The sequence below is a fragment of the Anoplopoma fimbria genome, chromosome 15 (assembly GCF_027596085.1).
Source record: "Anoplopoma fimbria isolate UVic2021 breed Golden Eagle Sablefish chromosome 15, Afim_UVic_2022, whole genome shotgun sequence".
Taxonomy (NCBI): Eukaryota; Metazoa; Chordata; class Actinopteri; order Perciformes; family Anoplopomatidae; genus Anoplopoma; species Anoplopoma fimbria.
The window spans coordinates 8,850,400-8,876,007 of record NC_072463.1 but is presented as its reverse complement, the minus strand read 5'-3'; the positions used below and the strand labels follow the sequence as shown (position 1 = coordinate 8,876,007).

General features: G+C 40.5%; 1 protein-coding gene across 1 annotated transcript; it reads right to left on the bottom strand.

Moving 5' to 3' along the window:
- Nucleotides 1–1,262: 1,262 nt before the first annotated feature.
- LOC129103013 (nardilysin-like) lies at nt 1,263–23,704 on the bottom strand. The gene is made up of 32 exons (XM_054613256.1): nt 23,558–23,704; nt 22,678–22,935; nt 21,897–22,143; nt 21,395–21,476; nt 19,997–20,150; nt 19,175–19,248; nt 18,901–18,996; nt 18,582–18,704; nt 16,484–16,541; nt 15,650–15,723; nt 15,128–15,197; nt 14,774–14,851; nt 13,435–13,555; nt 11,776–11,834; nt 11,436–11,490; nt 11,228–11,332; nt 10,622–10,745; nt 10,229–10,315; nt 9,481–9,600; nt 9,295–9,346; nt 8,676–8,826; nt 7,083–7,210; nt 6,726–6,888; nt 6,480–6,511; nt 6,072–6,210; nt 5,923–5,970; nt 5,780–5,832; nt 4,910–4,993; nt 4,578–4,668; nt 4,132–4,248; nt 2,253–2,342; nt 1,263–2,147 (listed from the first exon to the last, which is right to left on the bottom strand). Exons 1-32 carry the CDS (start codon nt 23,590–23,592, stop codon nt 1,929–1,931), a joined length of 3,387 nt encoding a protein of 1,128 aa, XP_054469231.1. The 5' UTR covers nt 23,593–23,704; the 3' UTR covers nt 1,263–1,928.
- Nucleotides 23,705–25,608: the final 1,904 nt, after the last annotated feature.

Sequence of the window (25,608 nt, the reverse complement as noted above, 5' to 3'; positions counted from 1 at the left end):
CCAAGGACCAACGTTAGATGAACCAAGCTAGCGATAAAGCTAGCAAAAATGAATTATCATAAGGGCTAGCGTTAGTCAAAAATAAAAAAAATTTCTCAGGAGTTGTACGTTAGTAGACAAATAAAAAAAGAGCAAAAGATGGTTGAATATTGGGAGTTGCATTCGCCAGATGACAAGAAACAAGAAATTAATGCTAATGTTGCTCTGTGTCTTCTGGACGTATCAATAAAATAAGCAACTGGTTGTTAGCCAAAACTTGTGTTTACAGCTCGTTTCTGCTGCCCCCAAGTGGTCAAATATGGCATTGCACGTATAAGGGAAAATTAGCCTAAATTTGTTTACAGCTTGTTTCTTCCGCCACCAAGTGGACAAATGTGGTATTGCATGTTTAAGAGAAATATTGCTGGTTGGCTTTCAACTTTTTGGCAAGGCCCTGCCTGTCTTTCCTGATTTTACATGACAATTTCCTTCCTTCCTACATAGTATAGTGTTGGACCTCACTAATGCTCTTGTTGTTTACCTTGATAAACCCTGCAGCCAGGTTCCAATATCTTGTGTAAAGTCTCCCCAGAATTGTAGGTCGTTAAAGCAGGAGATTATTTCTCATGGTTTTGGAATGAGAAGTATCACAGACAGGTAAAATGTTGTTACCAATCGTACAGGTAGCACAATTATCATTATATGTGAGGCTACTGCAGGTGAAGACTTTGCTACAGTATGAGGCCTCCCCGAGGGCATATTAGTCAATTATGTTAACACGCTCTGCTGTGCTGGGCTCCGGATTAGTTTTTAATTACATTTAACAGTGCAGAGTGTCACCAGCCACAAGCCCTGCACAATATCGCCTGCAACAACCTTTTCCTCGGGGAGAAGGTGGTAGAGAGTCTGTAAGTAGCTGAATGTACAATTTACACATAAATTAAACCTGTGGTAATTAAACAGCTGATGCAATACTGAGTCACCAGCATGCAAACACTTCTGACTTTAAAAAATATGTTCTTGATTTGTGCACAGTGAATTCTAGCAATACTCGGCCGTATGCGGTGTTTGTGTAATTTATATGTTTAGAAATTGCATGTGTCCGATAAGAGAAAACAAATATAAAAAAAAGTCTAAATAATGATAATTTAAATTCCTTCCACCTTAAGTATGAGATGGCAGAGTAAATCAAATCCACCAAAAATCTAAATAAACTGAATTACATACTTGACATTTCACAAGTTTTGGTACTTTTTCCTGCTTAATAGAGTCAAGTGTGTTTCCGCAGTCAGCACATTACTTCATTTATTCACTCATCACTCATTGATTTATTCTCTTTGCAGTTTCATACCAGGGCATGATCTAGGTCAGCTAATAACAGTAGTGCACCACAGAGATTGAAATCCAGCACACGCTCACTCAAAGACACACGTCTTGAGTTCAAAGCACTCAGCATTTCTGCAGTTTTCACAGTTGATTTGTGTTTTTAAATGGTATTAAACTCCATTTTGCAGCTCCACAAACAGTGGAAAAGACTGGGATTTGGAGCCATAATAGCAGCAGAGCTCAGAGAACCAAAATAAATGAAAATTTGATTCCAAAGATTTTCAGTCAGTGGGAGATAGAGGAATAGATAGAGCGCTTCCACGCTTCCGGTGTCTGAGGATATAAAATAATTGAGTGTGAGAAAGCAGAAAGATCATCACTTAGCTAAAAGAAAACTCTATCATCACTTCCAGGCCTTTTGCCTGTGCACACAGTGTGGGTTAAAACTACAGCTGGGCCCCAGAGGCAGAATCCAGGTCCAGAGAGGAGCCGAAGCCATTTCAACCGCCCTCCACCTTCACATGCTAAGTGGCTGCATCTCTAAAGAGACAGAGTCCCTGAAGGTGGCCCAGTGAGAGGCAAAGCACCGCTGTCTCTGTGTGTGTCACAGTCTGAGCAGGAGTTCATTCCAGTATCTTGTGGTAAGGGTAGAGGGGCAGGTCTTTAATGAAGGCAGAGATGTCCATGATGGATACAGCGCCCGCCATCTTGGGTGAGGCAGGCAGGAAGGTGAGCTTAGACACCTCGCCGTAGGTGGAGCCACCTAAATCCTCGTCTTTGCACTCTTCTCCTTTCTTACCACCACCCTCCTCGTCCTTCTCTTCAGCACCAAATCCCACCACCTTTAGGAGACAGGGATAAATTGAATGTGTCGCTACATGCACGCAAAATTGGAAAAAAGAAAAAACACCCTTCTGTCTCTCTACAAACATAAAGGCATTGCTTACATGCACGCTGAGTTTGCGGCTGTTTGGTCCTCGATGTTCTTTGAACCAGGAGACCAGCTCAGCTCTGTTCATCTGCTTCAGAGCCTCGATCTAAAACACACAGAAACACAGATGGTAAGAACACCAGGAGGACTGAATGACAAGTTCTCTCCAGTGAAAGTTTAACCTCTTTATCTCACTGTTATGGTTTCATGGCTCATTTAGTGGATGGTTCAGACAGCCTACAGTCTTTTTTTTTTTCTCAACCAGTTTTCAGCAACAGCTCTCAGCAGAAAAGCTCAGAGAAACCCACAGTGTTCAGCAGCAAATGGTGGAAAAACACAATTTCTAGCTGGTAGAGAAAGTCGAGCATCTAGCAGATAAAAAGCCAGATATATTCCCCTCTGGAGTTTGTGGAGAGAAAACCAAAGTTACAAAATAAAGTATATATTGGACTTAAATGAATAAGGTCCGAAGGCAAAGTTTTTTTTTTTGTGCTTTTTTTCCCCCAGGGGCAGTGCGCAATAATAAACATTTCAGTTTCCACCTCAATGTAAATGTGTCAGGTAGCTAATGAGCCAAGTTTCATATGTAGTCCTTGGGCAGGTTATTACAAATTAGAGGCCTAATATTATCAATATGAGCATATGTAAAAAATAATGAAGGTGTGTTATAGCAGTGCCAAAGATGAAGTAGAATGATTATTCATGTTTGCAGGTTTGGTTTACTTTAAGCCGTACCTTAGGTTTAAGTTTAAAGGTTAGGTAATAAGAGCTCTCTCTTAATTCAGTAGGAACGCTGATCCCGTGTGAGTGGAAAACTCGTCTGTATTTTACGACAGTCTCTTCTGGTGTTTGCCCTTGTTGCCCTGCTGCTACTATCCTTCAGCTTTATAAACAGTGTGGGAGGTGTGAACTTTAATGATGAAGCAAGCTTCTGCAAAATGTTTAAAACTATGAAAATGATGGCCATATTAATTGCAATGCTAGCTATTGGCCTTTCAGTCAAGTGTTTTAGTGTCTGTTTATAAAAAGGGACTTAATTGGTTTCAGAGTTTTCACACTTGCTTGTGTCCAGTTTGTTAAACAGCAGGTCATGTTTATGTTGTGTATGTGCTCTTTAGCAAAAGGCGACGCAAATTTATTTGTATGTCATAAGATAAGATAAAAATCACAACAATTTAGATACATTTAGATACACAATAACAATAACATTAATATAATATAATAATCATCTCCATTGTCGCCCCCTCCCTTTACAACTCTCTCCCCAAGCACCATGACATTCTCTGTCACTTGACACTCTCAAAACTCAACTATTTAAATCTGCTTTTATGATTTTTTTGTTTTTCTGTTGTCATCTCTCTGCCTTGTTTATATCGTTATTGCTTTTATTGTTGTTGCCATCTAAAGGGCATTTGAGCACTTTTTACAGAGCTATACAAAAACAATGTATTATTATTATTATTATTATTATTATTATTATTATTATAAGTATACTACTACTACTACTACTACTACTACTACTACTACTACTACTAATAATAATAAGGCCCAGACTCCACATCATAGTTGACTGACATGGTAGTGATGTGTGTTCTCTTGAATACCTATGTTGAATACACTTCCTGTAAGTCGCTTTGGATAAAAGCATCTGCCTGACTGTAATGTAATGTAATGTGTGTGGGGATATCATATTGTTGCATTCTCTGATCAAAGTCTCCGTTTATATACATGTGGTAGAGGCCAGAAATAAAGATAAGGGTTAGGATTGGAAGTAAGGGAATGACTAAAGAACGGATACATGGTCCTCAAGCGTAAAGAAGAGGTCTGCACTAATTTGTTTAATTGGGTGATGATGTGTGTATCTGTGTGAGTATGTGTTTGTTTGTTGTACTCACCTCTCTGTTGAGCCTGTCAAACATAAACTGCTGTGTAACGACCTCGGCCCAGTTCCTGTCCACCTCCTCCCCGAGGTGTGTGTCCTCACACTCCTTCAGCTTCACTAAAGCAGTCACCTGTACAAAACACACACACACAATACACATGGTTACTACACACTGCTTTGAGTTCTGGAATAATTGAAAATGCAGCAGCAGATTGTAAAGCTAGTCTTATATGGCTAGGAATTGTGTTATTAATCCACCAAAGAAACTTTTGACATCACACACACACACACACACACACACACACACACACACACACACACACACACACACACACACACACACACACACACACACACACACACACACACACACACACACACACACACACACACACACACACACACACACACACACACACACACACACACACACACACACACACACACACACACACACACCTGGGTATTGAAGGCCTCCTCTGAAAGGGAATTGAGCGTCTCCCCAAATGAAGCCAAAAACTCTTCAATCTTTAACTCCACCAGCTCGGTACTGTGAGAAAAAAAAGTTCATGAGAGGTAAGAGATATATTAAAGGCCGTAGGGTGTATTTGACTGCTTTAGTCATTTATCAGCTCCACCGGCTTCTCTCTTTCCAGGGCCAGATAGAAAAATTGTAGCTGCGTTTGAGTGAACAGTAAGATAAATTATACCTTGGCTCTGGGAAAAGCAGTTAAGATAAAGCATATCTTGCTTTGGGCGAATGAAAGGTTACGATTGCGTTGCAGACTCACTTGAACTTTGTGGCCTGTGTTTCCACGGTGACGGAGAAACCGAGAACGCCTGAGGTGTTTCTGCAGGTGGGGTAGACATGGTACCTACAAAAGGGAGACATAACAGGAGACGTCTAGGATGAGAGATGTTGGGAAGCTGTAAACTGAGAAATATCAAAAATACCTACAGAAGAAAATGTTTTACATCTGTGACAAGTTAATGTCCCAACTGTCCTGACTTTCTCTACTTTGTATAATAATAAGGAATATAATATAATAAGAATTTAAACATGTAGTAACTAACAGAAGAGACAATTTCAAATTCGAATAAATGTGAAAAGTGTCGTCAGACAAGTGGAGACTTAAACATTGCTTCAGTTTCTTAACAAGATCAGGACACATTTGCTCTTCTGGAAAGCTTAATGATAGTAATAATAATAATAATAATAATAATAATAATAATAATAATAAGAGAGAGACATCTAGGCAGGAACAGAAAGTGCATTTCTATTCCTGTCCTGTTCCTTCAATTTGCACAAAAAGGTGAAAAATTATTTATTGGTGCTATATATTGTTCTCTATATTGGCTATAAGCACAATGTGCTTTACAAAAGATCATACACATAAAAGATGCAAACAGTTGAAACATGGCAAACGGAGACAAATAAGAGTGATTTGAACACAAACAAAATCAACAGTTAATAAATTGCATTTAACAATGTGGGTGAAGTAACATGAAGTAACAGTTGAAAAGCAGATGAGTTTCCTATTTTCTCTTAAAAGTTATAAAGTTTAATGGAAACATACGGTGATTTATATTCTATTTGCCCAAATGTTGCAAATTCCCTTTTAAAAAATGTAACATTTTATTGAAAACAAAACTTTACCCACCCAAGAGTCTCTTTGGTCCGAAGGAAGTCAAAGCAGGGTTCCTCCATGTGCATCTGTACGACAACAACAACTCAGTTTAGCATGAAGGAATGACCCAATGAATGAATGAATGGATGAATGCATGTAGAGAAAAACAAACGCACCACCAGTAGCTCCACCAGTGTGTGTTCCCTCAAGAGCTTTGGGCCAGACTAGATGAAAAGATGGAGAGAACGAAAAGAGTTTAAATAAATAAACGTATATGTTAAAGTCAGAATGTGAAGGATCTGATGCACTGCAGATGTGCTCGCACCTGGTAGTAGACAGTGACCTCAGAGTTGGCATCTCCCTTATTGAGTGACTTGACCTTACAGATGTGGTGCTTCACAGGGAGCTCCACCACTCTGAACATCACCGGCACCTCTACTGGCAGCTTGGAGAACTGCAACTTTCTGCCAGAGGGAATAAAAGGAGGAGGAGAGGATGAAGGGAAAGAGAGAACAAAATAGGTAAGGGGGAGAGGAAGGGAGGAAGTTTGGCAGGAAGTTTGAAAGGAGGAAATAGAGGAAATGGCAAAAGTGAAGAAGGTGAAAAGGGGAATCATGGCGTGAACAACTGAAGCTAATGCAAATTACTGTGTATGGCGGCAAAACAAATCCATTTGATTGCATAGTATTGGTGTTCTCGTTAGGGAGTGCATTCAGTGTAATAGCTGACTTACTCCGTGACATACTGGAGGAACTGCTCTGAGTCCTGTGGAGAAAACACAATAAAGGATAATGAACAGGTAGAGATAAGAGTATGAGAGTGAGGAGAGGAAATCAGAAAAACACGAGAACAATGTCAAGTTGACTCCGAATCAATTGATGCAAGTGCAGACACAGAACATTAACCGATTCATTAGCTAATCAGCTAATTTCATTGCTAATCAATCTACTTGTCTGTGCACTGCCTGCCATCCACTCACAGCGCTGCTGACGTTGCCCTGCACCAGTCCCTCCGCGTACAGCTCGGCCCTCAAACTGCGACTGAAGTCCATCAGGTCATCGCTGGTCAGACCGGCCATCAGAGCCTGATACTTCTCCACCATGGACCAGCGACAGTGCTCCAACATCAGCAAACGCACATCCCTGGGAGAAAGGAGGGGAGATAAGTGAGGGAGGAGGAGGAGGAGTGAGAGAGGAAAAGAGGACGACAAGAGCAGGAGTTTTTTCTTTCCCTATTCATGGCTGTCACACATTTCACCACTAGAAGGCATCACAGACCTGAAGATAAGTCAGAAAGTAAGCTGGAAATGTCAAAAGACAGAAGGTAAACAACTCACTTGCCGAGCTTCTCCGGTTTAATTAGGATGTTGAAGTAGGTTTTCTTGAGCTGCTCGGCGAACATGCTGAAGACGTCCGGGGAGGCCGAGAAATCGGCCAGGTGGTCAATGATCAGGTGGAACATCAGCTAAAGAGAGATACGGACAGAAGGACAGACATACAGACGAGATGAATCACCCTCATCACCACCATGCATTAACACAACACAAACACATCTGTGTGTGCATGCCGACCCGCTGTTTAATGAGGTTTCTAAATTAAGCAGCAAGAGCAGTTGTTTATAAATCATTTCTTAAAGGAGTAGGTCAACATTTGGGGAAATAGGCTTATTACTTTCCTGCCGAGACATAAAGTGGCAATAGACGGCTTTCAACTTTTCTCCTATAGCGTTTCCAAGTGGTATAATTGTTTGCGCCGCTGTGGCAAAAACAAGTGACCGCTTGCAGTCTTCCTCAGAGCCTTCTACTCGCAACACATTTTGTGAATTATTCAGACCATCTGGGAAAAAGCAAGAATGATATTTAAATATACTATATTGTAATTCTTTCCCAATGCTGTAATGAAGGTCTCTCCTTTCATCCTGTGCCGACCGCAGGCAGTCTCTCCCTTGCTGCAATAGACACAACCACTAGGCTGAATGTAAATGATTACACAATGACATCGCCAATATGCAAATGAGCATATGGCTTAATCTGGCTGCTTTTAGCTACTTTTGCAGCTAGTGCTAGGTACTTTGATTGGAAAATAATTGGAAACACTGCGAAGGATATACTGCATTTTCTTCCAAAAGCTTTAAGCCTAAATCCATTTTTTTTTTCAGAGATCAAATTGCATTGCATGGTGGAAGGGAGTCATTATTCTACAGTCATTTTACTCTAAGATCAACATTTACTTTATAGTAAGTTAAAGCAAAGCCAGGCTAGCTGTTTCCCCCTTGTTTTCAGTCTAAATGCTAAGCTAAGCTAAGCCGTCTGCTGGCTCCAGCTGCATATTCAACACACAGACAGGAGAGAGTTATTAATCTTCTCATCGAACTCAGAGAGAAAGCAAATAAGTGTATTTCCCAAAATTTGCAACTATTCCTTAAATGCTTTAAAGCCAATAATAAGACCAACTATTTGGTGTCCGGGTGGGACAAATATCAAAGGGAGAATATCCTCCACCCAAAATGCCAAGCATTTCCTATTAAGAGCCTATTATTATGATCTATAAAGCTTTATTAACAATGTATTACCATTGATACTGATGTTATATACCACTGAGAGACAAAAGGTAAATTATGCTTTATTAGAAAGTGGTATAAAAAAAAGTTAATTTAATAATATTAAATTAAGTTATATACATATAGCCAACAAATACACTTGAATTAAAGTCTATGCTTTTTGGGCTATAGCGCATTTAACAAATTAATGATTTATCTTATAAATATGAAATGATCTGGTGCATGGGGCATGAGGATGTGTACTACTGTGAAAAAAGGATATTTATTGCATAATGTACAGTTGAGCCCTGCATTCAGTTAGTGGTTTTATGCATGTATATCATATTTTTATCTGTTTGTGTATGCGGTTTCTCCAGATTCTTTCACTCACAGGCAGTTTGTGGTTAAATCCTTTAACCTTGATGACGAGGCCGTGCTCCCCGGCCACCAGTTTGTACTCCAGCTGGGCCACTTCAGCCTCATACGCCGGCTCGGCAAGGTTGTGGCCTAGGATGTTGACCAGCAGGTCAAACAGGACCACACTGGAGGGGGGAGGCAGGACAGGGGGTAATGATGGAGAGGGAGAGAAATGATGGGGAGGAAGTAAGGGGAATAAAATTAAAATAAAGCAAGGGAGGGAAAGGTAGAGGAAATGAGGTGAGAAGAGTGAGATATAGGGGAAAGAGGGAGATGGAGAGGGAGATTAGAGGCAGGGAAGAAAGGAGCAGGCAACAAAACAGTGAGCAGTGGGGAATGGAGGAAGGAAAGAAAAGGATAAAAGCAAGGTAATAGAATAAATGGAAGTAGGGCAAGACAGAGGATGAGAAGGAAGTAAAAAGGAGGATTGAAGTGATGAAAGGAAAAAGGGAATGTAATTGTAGGAGCAGAAAGAGCAGGAGAGAGAGAGAGAAAACAGACGATGGCATAAAAAAAAAAAAAAAAAAAGAGTTGTTAATTAGCGTTACAGATAAAAAAAACAAACAGAAGGCCATATTTGAGCCTGAACTTACTTCTTAGCAGATTGCTGGATAACAGGAGAGATTAAGTGGAATCTGATGTAGGCTGCAGCAGGAAAGAAGGACAAACGAGTGTCAACACCTCTCAAATGATATCAAAAGTCTTTGTGGAAACATCTTGCATGCTAATTAATGCTCACAGTGCAGGCACACACACCAACACGCTCCCACATATTTCACCTTTAGGGATTTTGAACTTGTTGTCCTTCTTGTACCACAGGCATCCCCTGTCGCTGTCGGCTATCCGGACAGGAAACTCAGTGTCTGGGCAGTCAGACGGCTTCAGGGAGAAGTCGGTGGCTGAACGAATGCACATAAACAATGAAAAAAAATAAAAATATTCATAATTCTTACTTGGTGCAATCTCATAAATAATGTGTGAGTTTCAACAATTCAATATGTCCAGTTTGGGATTCACATGCAGCCGGTTGTCAAAACTGTAAAAGATAACCCAATCCCAATAAATAAATGATTCAGTAACCCTTGGGCACATAAGGGGAGATGCATCATTTCCTCACATTTTATCAGATATTGCAATAGGGTGCTTTACCACAAAAATGTATAAACAGAGTACAATGCCAAAATGTATCAGCTCTAAAAGTTTAGTTAGCGTTAGATCAGAGGTGCCTTGTTTGACTTTAAATCTTCACCCCTAAAATGCAAGTTGTCTCTCGAGGCTGGATGTAAATTAAAGGAGGACCAGCGAGTTCACCGTGACAAGATACACTGACCGAAATGCTGTGTCTGGTCAATATATCTGATTACTGTATCTGTTGGTCGGATAAATGGAGAGCCAAAGTACAGACTGCAGGAACAAGTCCTGTTCATTATCATCTAAGTGGACACTTCTCAGGGTACATGCAGCAGTATTGGGCCACAACAATCTACTTTTTGTTTTGACTGTAGTGCACAAAGTGTATTCGCCCACCGATGAACTTGTTTTCAGCCGGAAGGGTGAGGTCACTGTTGAGCTCCAGGTTTCCTGTCCACTGCTCCATCCACTCCTGCTGGATGTCTGTGTGAAGAGAGAACATATATTAGCCCCACAAGAAACATTTGGACTTAAGATCAATGTTTGTAAATGAGTGACCTAAAGAGTTAACGCCAACAAAAATGAAATATTGTTTTTCTTGCACTATTGTTCGCCATCTAAAAGACAGAGATAAATGTTGGCATTTCTGCTGCTGGCTGGCTGCATTTTATCAGCCTGAATATCACCACACAAGGGGAAAAAGACAATGTATTCACTGAATGACTACATTGTGGGAAGCAACTGTTACACTGGCAGTGAGCACACACGTATGCACACACAGAAACGCACCCTCTACGCTGTATTGTGTGCCAAACCACTTCTCCCTGAGGGGACACTGGCCCTCATGTTCTGGTGACAACAGCATCAGGTTGGCTTTCTCAGGGGTGAGGAGGGACAAAGCTCCACTGATAACCTACAAAGACACACACACACACACACACACACACACACACACACACACACACAAACACACACACAAACACATGAAGTCAACTTTTCAGCGAAGAGAGGAGAGTTGTTCCCCCCCTCTTTATTCTAAATTACTTGTTTATGTGAAAACAATTTTAGCTGTCAATCACAGTAAGAGGCAGCAAAACTGAACAGAAGTTGCTGTCATCACAGAGAAATATGCAAAGCCACAATTAGACTGCAACGTTTGATGCAAAATAATATCCACCAATCAAAGAGAGCACCAACAACTCTAGGAAATATATTTCTGGCACATAAAAGGTGTTAGCTATACAATCATTAACATATCAGACAGAGGGAAATGTCTATATTTTTCCGCTATTCAGTGACCCGTTTCATTAACATCTTTATCTAAAAAAAGGAAATAAAGGATTTTAGAATATAACCCTGAACTGGTTCACTCCCCCGAACTACTGAACTACTTACTTCTGGGTCGAACTCAAACATCAACTGATCTCCTGTCAGGAAGTCTTCTTTAGGGAACAGCTGCATGTTCTCACAAATGTCCTCGACGTACTCGATAGGGTCGATCTGACAAAGAGGAAACCATTCACATTCGTAAAAACACAATATTAAACCGCCGTTGGTCCAAAAATCTTCAAATACAGCAGCACATGAATATTTGGATTCTTACTTGCTCCTGATAGTGAAACTCGTTTGCTTCGATTTTCTGAATCTCTTCGTATACTCTGAATGTATGAACAAAGATATTGAAATATTACCTTTATGCATCCAAGACAACATCAACAGCTCATTAAAACAACATAACAAAAACAATAAAGGTACACATTAAAAAATGAGCTGTATAATGCAGTATTAACTACCTTCTACACTGCAATGTACTAAAATCTGTTTGAGTACAAGGGCAGTTTTTTGTACAGTATGTTATTTTGTGTGTGTGTGTGTGTGTGTGTGTGTGTGTGTGTGTGTGTGTGTGTGTGTGTGTGTGTGTGTGTGTGTGTGTGTGTGTATGCCTTTGCTGTGGTCCGAGTGTCTGCAGCATCTTCAGGTACTGGAACACCAGGTGAGTCACCTGTGAAGGACAGCAGACATAAATGATATAATCTTAAAAGTTCTTCAGCCGTTAATGAATGACTGCCACGTTCATTTCATCAGTAAAATTATTGTAATTACTTTCTTTTTTTCTCCAAATAATGATGGAGGTCAAGTGAAAGCGTACTCTCAAGTTTCATTAACGGAAACAATAACACTGATGCAAGGCGAAGGTTGCCAATCTCGTCGTATGGTTACTTGATTACAGTCGATAGAACAAGCTAGGACAATCATTTGGATACTACATGCTAAATAGAAAGTAATAGTCTTAATTTGCCAGCTTCTAAAGATTCAAACATGTAAATCAAAATGTCCCCTCCGCCTTTGTGAATAAAGAGTAATAATTATTAACGGTGAACAACTGTCCTCAATCGGGTTGTTAGAGGAGAACACAGGAAGAGAAGTATGTTGGAATGATTGGATGCAATGGATGCATGTCACAGAGTATAGACAGCTGTGATTGTAAGGACATGTGAGTGGTATCAATGAGCCTCATTCACAAACCTTTAAGAGGAAATTTCTTCTCAAAGCCCACTGATGCAATTTTCACAAAGATTGTGATATCCACCAATGTTTTCTCATACTGGGATTTGTTCTCAGGTAAGAACAGAATGTACCCACACTCAAGAGGACACTGAAGCACATATTAGGACTTATAAATAAATAAATAAATACATACATATTGAATTCTACAGTTGTATAATATTATAATATTTTTTTACAAAGCATTATGGTCTTTTAAAATAAATTAACGCGACAATTAAATTCACATCATCTGTGTTAATCTGGAACCATGCCTCCAATTTTAGAGATCGCAACGGTTTTTACTTCATCAGTTGTGCTCCCTTCTCCAGATAGAGCGTTTACTCAACAAGTAATAACATCCCCTGTATCCATTTTTGCTGTTCATTTATATCCATTAATGTTTGCAGATGGCCCTGCAGTCTCGTGCCTTTTTATGGGATTGGAGGCACTTTTACCTGCTTAATAGGATCAACTGGTACATGCTTTGGATTTACAAGGACAATAGGATTCATCATTATAAGAGGAACAAGGGGTTAAACAATTCTACAGTTTAAGAACATCTCGTGAATCTAACGTAGACTTTTCTAAAGAGCAAAATCAAGAAAAAAACCCAAAAGAAAATATTGTTTAATCAGGCCGACACTCATCAAACATCATCCTCAAGGCTGTTGCAGCATTTATACAGCAGTTATCAATGCACATTTGTTGACTGAAATGTTTTTTCATTAATCATTAGAAAAACTCTCCCGTTGAATGATTGCCATTGTCATAGCAACAGACAGATGGCTCCAATGAAGGTACCTGTTGTATTCATGAAAAACAAGACAGGCCAGCTGGGTCCATGCAGGGTACAACAACTTATCCTGAATGATTCTCCAAGATCTGACAAGAAATTATTTGGATGATTCACTATGAAATAATGACGAATGCGTAAACCACTGATTGTTTTTGCCCGACTTCCTCATCTCATGACAAAGTGGCAGCGTTTCCATGTATCCAGAGGACAGAAGAATGATAAAGAGAAGAAGAGTCAAAAAGTAAGTTATTTTCTTTACCTGGTAGAAGTTTTGGAAACCTTCATCAGTGAGGGTGATGGAGATGGAGAAGATAGAGTAGGTGGTGTTTTGGTCAAAGCCAGTTTCACTGTTGCCTCCGAACAAAGCCAAAGCCCAGCACCTAAAAGACACAATTAATTAACATTGATTTTAAAAACAGGACAGCCAGTGAGGATTCTTTCACTGCAATAAACTGGAAAGAGAATGCGCATTGTGTTGAAGTGTGAGCAGCACAGTAAGTAGAAAATATGTCATTTCATGCTTCTTGATTGCAGACAATTTCACAAACACCATTGTGGTCCCTTTGGGGCAGTCAGCACCACTTCACAAATCCCAGATTGACATAAATGACGTGCTATATCATTCTGTTATGCATTTGCCTGGCCTTACAGGCAGCATTTTTGATTCATTTAAAAGGGAGCAGCAACTTGCAGAGATTTACATTTATTGTATTTTTGAGCTGGGTATTTCGTCACGTCTGCTTTTATCTGCATGAAGACATGTTCTCATGGTATGATGATGCACTTTAATAGCAAAAGGTTGTTCTGAAAAGACTGCATTACCAGAAAAGAAGAAATGATGTGGATTGTGATGGATCACACCAAGAGGGTTTTATCTCTGAAAGTTTTTATATTGCACTGACATGAACTGAATCCAGCAGTGTACATTTTTACTCTGTTGTATAATAAATGCACTAAAACCAGCAGAGAAGTGCTGGTATTGTTTTTAATCTTTAAGGAATCTGTGTTCCCCACAGTCTTTTTGATGGACACACATATAAAAACTGACCATTCTTTAATTTCAGTGCATTGGACAACAATGGCCCAATTTCAAACCAGCCTCTTGGTCCTCGATGTTGTGATTGTCTGAACTCAATAAAAACAACCACTCTACTGCCTCAGCAGTTTGGTTCGACTGGGAATTTCAACCGAGTACACTCAAATTTCTCTGTTGTCATTTATCAGCAATTGAAAAAAGCGCACACAGTAAATAGAAATATTCTATCAAACGCTCCAAGTGGTGCTGATGGTAAAGGGACTATTAGATGGGCTCTCGGTGTTGTGGGACTACAGAGGGTTTGTCGCATCACTTTGCCACTTAGCAACAAGGGGCTGAAACGCTCTTGTACAACCACGTCCATAAAGGGATGAGAATGTATGAATCACATTGTCAAGTGGGCTGGCAAAGTGTATAGTTTGAAGATTGGGCCCGAACACTCGGGCCTCGCTCAGAGCTTGAAAAAAGCTCATGTATACCAAGCAAATTGAAGACCTTTTAATTGGGTTTTGGAGTGCCCTCAAATCAGAAAAAACAAATAGACAGAGGCAATAACACTCACTTCTTCCTGAGCACTGAGAGGATGCTTCCTGTGCCTTCGTGGCCAATCAGCCAAGAGATGTAGTGGAGAGGCTTCACTCTGGGAAGAGGAGGGAAGAACATGAAAAGGGGAAACAAAAAACATTGATGCAATCCCTCTTAAATCAGGGCAAACATGGTATCTTTCGGCTGGTCTGAGTCTGTTTGTATGAAGAGGCTCCACTCTGGAGAAAGAAGACAGCGACATAGAAAAATAGAACATTTTTGATGCAGTTTGGTCCACGTCAGAGGAAAGCATGGTCTGCTGTGGGTTGTATTATTCTGGATTTATGTGCCCTGTACCGTACATATTGTATATCTACTGTACGTTGCTCACCTGTAGTATTTCTCCTGAGGGGGGAGAGCCCAAGTGATATTCAAAGCATGAACTTTCCTCACAGGGACGACTGCAACACACAGACAGACAGTTAGAGAAACACCACGACGGAAGGATAACACAACTGCTGCTTATTTCTAGTTCTGGTTTGTATTTCCTCAACCTTTTTAGCTTGTGATCCATTAAAACTAGTAGCCATGACACCCTGCAACATCTAATTTGCATTTGTTCACACATTGTAAGCAGTTCAACCAGATTTTGGAAATTACCATCTCATACTGCTTTATTCAAAAGCTTGAAAAGGTAAAATTGTAAAGTAATATAAAGAAAAAAGATTCTAAAAAAGATTTGAATAATAGATAAGAAAGATAAACATAAATTTGCAATGCAGAAAAAAATGTCTGCATTACGATCCTTTAAACAATCTCCTGACACCTCAGCGACATTCAGATGTTAAGAACTACGGCAGTACTCTACAGATGTATTCAGTAAGTAGAAATGTGCAGGGCGATTGATCAGTACCTCTGTAAAGCTGGTTAAAGGCTGGTGTGCCAAAGGGATCCAGCATTTCAGAGAAATCTGGCTTGGATAAAGCACTGTGGACACAAAAACTGAATTATAGGAAACAAGAGTGATGATAACCATCAAATAAACAATTTCAATATGTCAATTGAACGTGCATTAAAACACACTATAATGCTTTTTCATACTTTTCTTAAGAAAACACTAAACATTTTTGAGTAATTATATATATATATATATATATATATATATATATATATATATATATATATGGTAACTATTTATAATAAGAGATAAATTAAATTTTTCATTAAATAAGTTTTAAGATAACCGTTTCCAATTATCACTTACAATTCACAAAAAAAGCACCTGCTCCTTTGCATATGTTTTCAGAGTGATGAAATTAGTTTAATTAATATAAAGGAGTTAAGGCTATACAATATTTCATAATCCAATAGATGAGAGAAATTGCGTCAGCACATACACGATTATGTAATCCCTTAATTTAATTGAAAGCATTATGGGGTTTCACATCACAGGGATATGCATGTTGATTCTCTGAAGAAACCTGCCGCAGTGACTCATAAAGCAAACAGAAGTGGAGTTCTGTAAGAAAACACTAATCCAGTTTGACTTTAGGGAGAATTTATCTCTTTCAGGTGTTGGGGGGGGAGGAAAAAGAAATGAGGTGAAGTGAGGTAAAAAGAGCCGAGAGCAAGACAGAGGAAGGCTTGACATTTACATCTGAGCAAAGTCTCAAAGGATTTTCAGACTCAATCTATATCACACCAGCGCTTCATGGCAGTGACTGAGAGCCGCTTCTCCAATACTCACTTGTTAGGCACCTTGCTGAAGATCTCTCTCACCCACTTCTCCAGAGTGTCCAGCTTCTCTAAAAAGACAGGCCGAGTGAAGGAGGATAAATTAGAGTTTGAGTGGATCTCAATAACCCTGGCTGAAATCTCATAATTCTGGGTTTGGGAGTCTTCAGTGCAATGCAGTTTGTTTGTTCTAAAGCAAACAGCTTTGACTACATTTAGCCAATAAATGCCCAATCTGTAATAGTTTTCTTTTAAATTAATTTATTATTATAGATTATAGCTATACCCACTTGTATAATTTAGTTCAACAAACAGATGAAAAGTCACCACTTTCTGTGTTCCTAACCAAATGATACTTGATGATATAAACCTGATTTACTGTTGTTTTTTTGTAATGAATAAAGACTAAAATCTTATAAAACTCATTAAACTGCAATCAAGTCTTTTACAATAAAGAAAACTAAATTGAGGAGTAATAGGAGTGTGTAGTGCTTTTTATCTACACAGATTTGGATTCTATTCATGGTCATCATAGTTTCTGCAGTAATCATTCAATGAATTACATTACATTCTGTAATTCAATATATTACTATTCTGTAATTGTATATAGTTGTTTCATTTTAACTGGCGGAGTCCCTCTTTCCTGTGTGGGATTCAAATTACACACAGGGATTCGTAGAAGGAGATGCATGCATGTTTTTTTTCATCTTTAAAAGCCTCCCTGTTTACTGAGCGCTCTCCCACAGGATATCGACACTGACAGTATCACTAGTATAAATATAAAGTTGGGATCCGTCTCATGTAAGACACTCCTCCTTCTGCAGGCAATCTGTGCTTGAGGAAAAACATCTCTCGCCCTGCGCGCAGCATGAGATCAGATTGTGATCGAAGGCTCACAGCATGATGGAAAAAGGCCAATTATTGACTTTATTCTTTAATAAAACAATGCAACACAGTGAATCGTTTCAGCCCAGTTTGTTTGGCTGTGCTGTAAGTGGATACAGAAGCTGCTTTTCTTCAGCATTTCTGACACAGACGCTGCACGGGGAGAGTTTGTCTGCCTACAGAAATACATACCCGTGACATTTACATGGAGCAACCAGGACCGAAACCTGAGCAATAATTACTTAAAGCTGCTATAATAGCCATTTCTAATGACGGCAACTTCACTGTTTTGGTAAACTCTCATCTTTCTCATCAGGATTGTTTCTAGCTGTGGATGTTCCAGAGAATAGCTCTCACAAACCCACTGTACACTACCTGCCAAGCACCGAACGGCAGGACAAACTAAGTGCGTAGCTGGTGAATATATCGGAGCATTTAGCAGCCAGAGAGCCCAAAAATTTCCGCAGGAGTTGGTGGAGACCAAAATAGAGTTAAAAGTAGATGTAGTGGCGGTGCATTCATTAGGTGGAAACAAACAAGACACCACATGAATGTTGTTCCATATCAACTGGATGTCTAAAAAAGGCAACTGTTTTCAAACAACTTTGCCATATAAACTATATATATATATATATATATATATATATTAATCAGTTTTCATATTTCATTATTAGTATTTTAATCCTGTATCACATTCCAAGTGAAATACTGGTAGTATAAACTTTATATAAACTTTGTCTTTTCATTGGATACAGAAATCATCATGACATCTTCGCATCACATGACAGTAGTTGATTTTCTAGTTGCTCTAAATAGCACTTGAGGTTTCAACAGGAATTCAGAAGGCAAATAAGCTGTTTTATGAGGATGATTTTTTTCGCAGCACAAATGTCAACACTAGTCATCATTTTACCTTCATGGGGTAGTTAATTAGTCAGCTGATATTTTCTGCGAAAACCTGACAACACGTGTTATATATCTTCTGCATCTGACTTAACTTATTTGAATTTGAGTTGATTCGGGAATGATTAACCACAGTCAGCTGAACACGGATGAATCTTTTTTAGAGCTGAGACTAATTATGTTTTAATTGTCCATTAATCTACAGATTGATTTTCCAATTCATTCATTTGTTGTATGAAATTATTGAAAACAATTACATTTCTGTCAATCTACTAATAAGGCTGGGTTCTTGATGTATAATAAACGGAATACATTTTCCTGACCTTTTGACTGCACAGCCAGAGTCATGTAGTGGGCAGAGTAATGTTTCTTCCAGAAGGCACGCAGTCGCTTATAGACATTGATCTTCTTCTTTTTTGGCTCATGCTTCAGCGTCTGTGCATTCCCTGGTGTTGTCACAAGAAAGTAATCAATTCAGCAGAACTATAAAACACTGTAAAAAGGAACGGTTTGAAAATGCAGGGATATGAGCAAGCAAGGAAACTTGGCTTCTTCTCAGCACTCCTGTTTGTTATTTCCCAACATACCCCAAGGAGGCCCTGTGTGTATTATGTGTCCCAGCGGTTATGTTTACCAACTCACCCCAGCAGAACTTGCCCATAGGGTGTCCAGGTTTGGCCAAACCGCCGAACAGCATCTCCTTCCTGTGGGAGTCCGACGGCTTAGCCAGCTGGTACTCTGATGGACAAAAGGAGAGGCGGAAAAAACTTCAGACAACGGAGAGAAATGGTGATCAATGGAACGCAAAAGAGCTGTGTGTGTGGAGAACTCAGCAATGCTGCTGATGAAAAGTTTAACTCCAAGCAAAACAGCTGAAATTGTAACTTCTCAGCGAAGAGGAGTGACGCACACTCACCGCTGTCAACGGCCTCCACCTCCCGATCAATGGCGTCACGGATCATCAGGGGGCAGATGAAGAACTGAGCCCACCTAAGAGGTTGACGGGACAAAGGAGGCTACAATCAGGGGCCATATAGCAGCCAGAGAGAAAGGACACAGGTCAGACAGACACAATCAGATGTAGACTGATACCGACCACAGACAACAGCAGGATGGAAGGCAGCTGATTGGGCCTGTACTGTTTGTTCAAGTCTTTTAGATTAAGTGAGAGGCCCGTGTTACAGCATATCCCATGACTTATCTGATAGCGAAACATCTTTTTTATTCATACTTTATGTTGTTAGATATTGAGCAAACACGTTCCCCCATCATATGGGGTCATATATTTTTGGGCGAAGCAAAATCACAGTTATCAAATGGGAGCTCTATGTTGGTTAACAGGTGTCAAAATAAAGCATGCAATAAAGTGCGATCTTTTTTTTCCGAAGCTAGCTTCTCATTAAGAACTGAGGAAAAGTATTGATGAATTTACGAAAAGTTGTTGCATCTCAATACTGACCACGTCTGTCGTTGACAAACAGAGTAAAAGTTATAACCAGGATAGCAAGTTTTCTCTATAAGTATAAAAATGCCAGGAAGAGTCACAAAGCTTCCAAAGAGCCATCATCTTCTAGTTGGTTTGGTTTTAACATGTCTTAAAGTGTTTTCTGGAGTTTATTTTCTCCTTTTTCTTATTCCTTTGTTTTGTGTTTATCTGAAAATCATCTGATGGTTCTCAAGAAGTCCACTTCTTAAGACTGCTCCGAAATCTAAACAAAAAACTCAGATCCTCCCTCACCTGTCAAGAGCCTCTTTGAAGCTTTTCCTCTGGACGTCAAACTGGAAGATGGTCCTCTCGCAGTCGGTGGAGGCGTTGTCGCTCCCACCATGCTTCTTGAGGAAAGCATCAAAGCCATTTTCTGAGGGGTACTTCTCGCTGCCCATGAACACCACTGGGACCCAATGGAGAAAAGAAAAACAGTAAGGGGGAAGGAAGATGAGTTGTATATCAAAAAAAATAAAAGGAATGTAAAGGAAAAATCCACCACAGCTTGGTGATGTGCCTTGCATTTGTGGTTTTATTATTTATGTGGGAAGCTGGCCAAACAGACATGGCGTTATATTTCCCGCTGAGCCACATTAGAATTTGAAAGCATTCTTTTAATATTTGCAACATTTTTGATGACAGTGTGAAAGAATGAATAAACAATTTGTTTCAAACAGACCACTTAGGAACAACGTTCAACAATCACATCAGTAGAGGACCCAGATATAACAATATCTTCACTGACAGTAGCATCAGCAGACTGGAATACGATTCAGAGGATATGTTGCATTTCAAGAAAAAAAAAAAAAAAAAAAAAAAAAAAGAGAGCAACTCTTGCTTTTTTGGACCAGAATAAAAACTTAATGCATAAAAACTTAAGTTCCAAAACATTCTGTATTGCTTGGAGGAGGATATTGTGTTCTGGGAGATGTCAGTGATTATTAACTGAAGGAGAAGTAGACAAAACAGGTTAAGGAAAAGGAGGGTACACTGAATAATTTAAAATAACAAAACAACTCCTGGAATGCATTATATATGGTTGCTCTTCCTGAGGTTTATTTTTATTTCTTTCCCATAAAAGGCACAAGATCAGAGATTAGGAGCGTTTTGATTGCCTTTCAATGGATCTCAACAAGTCGACACTGACGGTCGGGACGGTGTTATCAGCTGTAACCGCCGTATGCAGAGCAGTGCAGAGCGGCATCTGTGAGCTAACCAGTGGATAACGATCACGGGCACGAACATGAACGTACAGCAGGCCGTCAACAAAGCAAGGAGAAGCTCAACACACATGGAGGGAGAGCGACTTCATTCTATGCTCAAGTCAATGTTACTCCACTATATAACTTTACAAAGCAAACAGTTGTTTGCTGCTATATCAATGTAAAGAATGTCGGATACAGCTCCTTTAAGTTGGAGTTTTTGTCTTGTCGAAGAGTCCAAGAATATAAGAGTATTGTATGTCGTACAGACTCGGAGGCAAATTTTCTGGGCTTTTGAATTTAAACTCACTTGACTTGATAGGTGATAAAAAAAACAATGTAAGGGCAAATTAACCCTCGACCAAGCAGGGTCGAGCAAAGTTGACAATTTCCGTTACAAAGAAGTGACTTGACCCTCTCTGGTTCCCCTCTCTGGTTGATTACTCACTGTGCTCCAGAAAGTGAGCCAGGCCGGGGAGGTCACTTGGGTCGCTGAAGCTGCCCACTCCGACACACAGCGCTGCTGCAGACTGATATACACACACACACACACACACACACAGGATATCGAGTCATGTTTTGAGTCTGGCAATGCACTTAACTTATAATTCTAGTGATACAAAACCCTGATATAGCTAACTCCTAACCAATAAACTAACTAAGACATCAATGATTTTGTTCTTTCAATGGCATTTGTTAATAATGAGAAAAATACATCTTTTAAGTAGCTTGAGCTCTGTATGTGTGGAAGTTTAAGGTAGTAGTGTGGTTAAAAAAGTGTATTTAACAATACTATAAATAGTGTACAGTTTGTACTGACAACTTTATCGCATAAATCTGCATATCTTATATAAAACACAAATATCTTTGGTTTTCAAAATGACTCAAGTTTGTTGTCTAGTCTGCTAAAAAAAACAAGGAGCTCTATATCAAACACTTCCCGGTGGTACCTGTTTCTCTGCATTTTTCTTCTTTTTCGCCTCGTCATCATCTTCATCATCACTGCCCCTCCCTTCGTCATCATCATCATCCTCCTCCTCCTCGTCGTCCTCAGACTCATCCTCTGTTTCATCTCCAGATTCATCGCCCTCCTCTTCCTCTTCATCTTCTCCATCTGATTCCTCGTCTTCAGACGCAGCCGGACCGCTGTAATCTGAGATGAGCAGAGCTCGCAGCCCGTTGTCAAGCACGACGTATCTGGAGGTAAAGAAAGTCAAAAAGGTGAAAAAGCACAGAGAGCATTGAGGAAAAAAAGTGTTGTTTCATTGAGATTAGCAGCTTTCATTGTTTGTTTTTTGTAATCTGACAGGCTGTTAAATCAGATGCCTCCTTGGAGACTGCATCTCATACTCTTTGAGATTCTCCTTTTTCACAGCAAGTTTCTCTGTGTATGCCCCTAAGAGGCCTGAGGCACTGATGTGTGCTCATTGCATGAAATCGTCCCATCAAACTACAATAAAACTGTACAGATCCAGCAGAAAGAGAGGCGCGATATCATTTTTGGATCTGGGTTAGTGGATCTGGGTCATTTTTCTCAGCATTTTTCACGTTCGTGAATACGATAAAAAAGTATCCTCGCATGTGTATCATTGTACGAAAGTCTAAGAAATAATAGTGACTGAGAATTAAGCACAAAATAGAGGAGATCAATCATGTAACAGGGCTACAATGCAATGCATAATTGAAATACACAAGGCCACGTGTGGAATGAAAGCTTGCATATGAATTTACCTGTACTGTTTGGGGTCACTGGGAGACTTAATGATCTCGCTGTCTCCAACATTGTCCTCTCCTCCTCCTCCTCCTCCTCCTCCTACTCCTGAGTCCCCTGCTGCCTGGCACTCCTCCCGGGACACCGGATCTGCATCTTCTGCTGAAGCTCCACCTTGGACCGAGCCCGAGGACTCAGACGCTGGGGCGTTTCTGGATTTTTTTGCCTGCGGCATCCTCGGCACTGATGATGAGACTTTGGCAACAGCAATGCGCGACCTTAAACAACAGGACGGGTTCACTGTCACCGCTAATGTAGTGTTCAGCACGGAAACGCACCGTGTCAGCCTGCACAGAGCTATGATGACAGACGGGGACCGCAAAAACCAACCCCCCTCTCTGTGTAAAAGGCCTATAGGTTTGCACCCCTAATTGTCACACACACACGCACACGCACACACACACACACACACACACACACACACACACACACACACACACACACACACACACACCAGCCAGCGCCCACAATAAAGCTATTCACACAGGCTGTCTGGTGGTTTCGTTCTATTCAACTAGGTGTCAGCTAAAATACGAGCCAGCCAGACCCCCTTAACCTAAACCATGAACCTCATATGAACAGCAACACACACACACACACACACAACCAAAAAAAAAACCACAATAAAAAAACTGCCACGAAGTATAATTTACATACACAGAAATATAAACATGAATGCGCTACGTGGGGCTGATATAGAATAACTTCGTGCCAGCATATTACAAATATTCTTTAAAATGAGCTTTAACTGCTTCGGTTAATGGTCTGTTTCGAGGATAAGACGAGGCGCAACTTTAACAAGAACTTCATGAAGCCGGTGCGGCAACAATGTAGCCATACCTTCTTCCCTGTTGACAGCAGAAGGGCCTCAGCATATGTGAAAGAGCGTGTCCTCAACAACGAGCGCTCTGATTCGCCGATAGGATTCGGTGTTTCTGTATGCCGCCCTCTGATTGGCTCTGAGCGCGGAGGCGGAAGAGGCGTGGTTTGAGTGGCCAACACGTGTGCACAGTGCAGTCAGAAGCGGTGATAGCTGCAGGGAGAGGGACAGCGGCAAGTTGCCACCTGGATGTAATCAGCAGCTGCTGGCCATCTGTTTATGATTATGCCTGCTAGATTTAGGATGTTCAACCGACCACTTGTCATAGGCATTAAATGTCATACTTTTTCTTTTTTTTTTCATCTCCTTAGCCAATATAGCCGGTCAGAAGAGAATTGGATGTGAATTGTCTTGTCAGCCACACGGTACTCCATGCCAATTGTACCCCCGACATCTCCTAATGCACCTGTACAAGGCTTCAAACAGGGATGATTGGTTTAGGGCCCGCTAGGTGGCAGACATAGGCCACGGGGGGATGTTGGGCAAATTTTAACACCTGATTTTTTGAGAATGGTTTGAGATTTAGAAGCATCCCATCCATGCTCCTATTAAAGGCCCACCAGTACCAGGCTGTGTTTTCTCACAGAATTCCAAGGGCTGTCAAGAAATTTGTAATTTTAATGATGCTCTTGACATATTTACTGTGGTCCACTGAGGCGTCAAAGTAAGACAAGTGGAAAAAATATGCAAAAACAAACAAAAAAAGCAGCAGAGAGAATTTTCTTTTTCAAACACTGAGTAAAAGCAGAGTATATACCAGTAATGTACTTCAGTCTACCTCACACCTCAAATCCAAGTTAAATGTTTAAAAACAAAATCTTATCATGAATAAGCCACATTGACATTTGTCCAATGCCCTTCCTCAGCCTCCCCTCTGCAGCGTGTTGGCATTTCCCCCCTCCACTGTGCCAATATGTCCTCCCCCTCACTCACCAACTCTCTCTCTCTCTCTCTGTGTCTCTCTGTCTGAAGCCAATCTGATTTGCCCCTGGGCTTCTGTCGGCAGAAAGAGGTGATAAACACCGCAACCATGACAACCAGCGAGCTAGACACACGCCTGAGTTCCCGTATCCTTAATGGCTTTACTGGGCACCCTCTCCTCCTTTAATTCATCAAGTCCAGTCTTCACCTGAGCTAATATTAAGACACTCGTTGCAGATGAAGTCGGCGTGCTTCCACTACAGTTTGAACTCTCTCGACCTCGTCTTTTGTGTCGGCATGATTCGTCCTGGTGTGAATGTTTCCATCCCGATGAGCTTCTGAAATCAGCTTTTTAAATTTTCTGTCCAACATGGACTCTGTTCTTTTGATGATGATGGTACACTGTTGATAGATCTACCACACTTAAACCTCCACATTGCTTAAAATAGAGCTATATTAGTCACTGAATAAATATTTCCTCAGTCTGATTAAAATAAACAGAAATGTTATTGTGTTATATTGATTCCTCTGACTTCCTCTGGAGCAGTCAGACAGAAAATGAAAGTACTGAGCGGATCTCACAAATATATCCTATTGACCACTAATGGAGCCCTTGTGAGAACACTATATGAATGATGTTTTCGGAGCAAAGTTCTTCGACCAGTCTCCGTACTCCAGCAGCCCTGGTCTGAGTACAGAGCCACTGCTCGGCCGAAATTGCAAGGCTGCGGTAATAAGGAAGACAGCCTATTAGAAGTGTGTGAAAGTGCCTTTACATACCTCAGCACCATGTGGAAACTTTCAGAGCAGGGTGGCAGGCTTGTGTCAGTGATCGATTGGACAGGCCCCTGCAAATCACCAACCTCCCCTTTTAATGCCAACACACATGGCCTTGTCATGGTCAGGTACATCGTATAAACGCTGCTGCAACGTGAGCCGTCATAATTCCACATTTTTTCCACTTTTGTGCCCCTCTCTATGACCGAGGCCAAATTGAAGTTCGGATTGGGCACCCCAGGCCTCCCCAGAAAATAAAAATGTGCCTGTGTGAAAATGCAATGTAGAAGGCAGTCAGCTGAATCATTGTAGG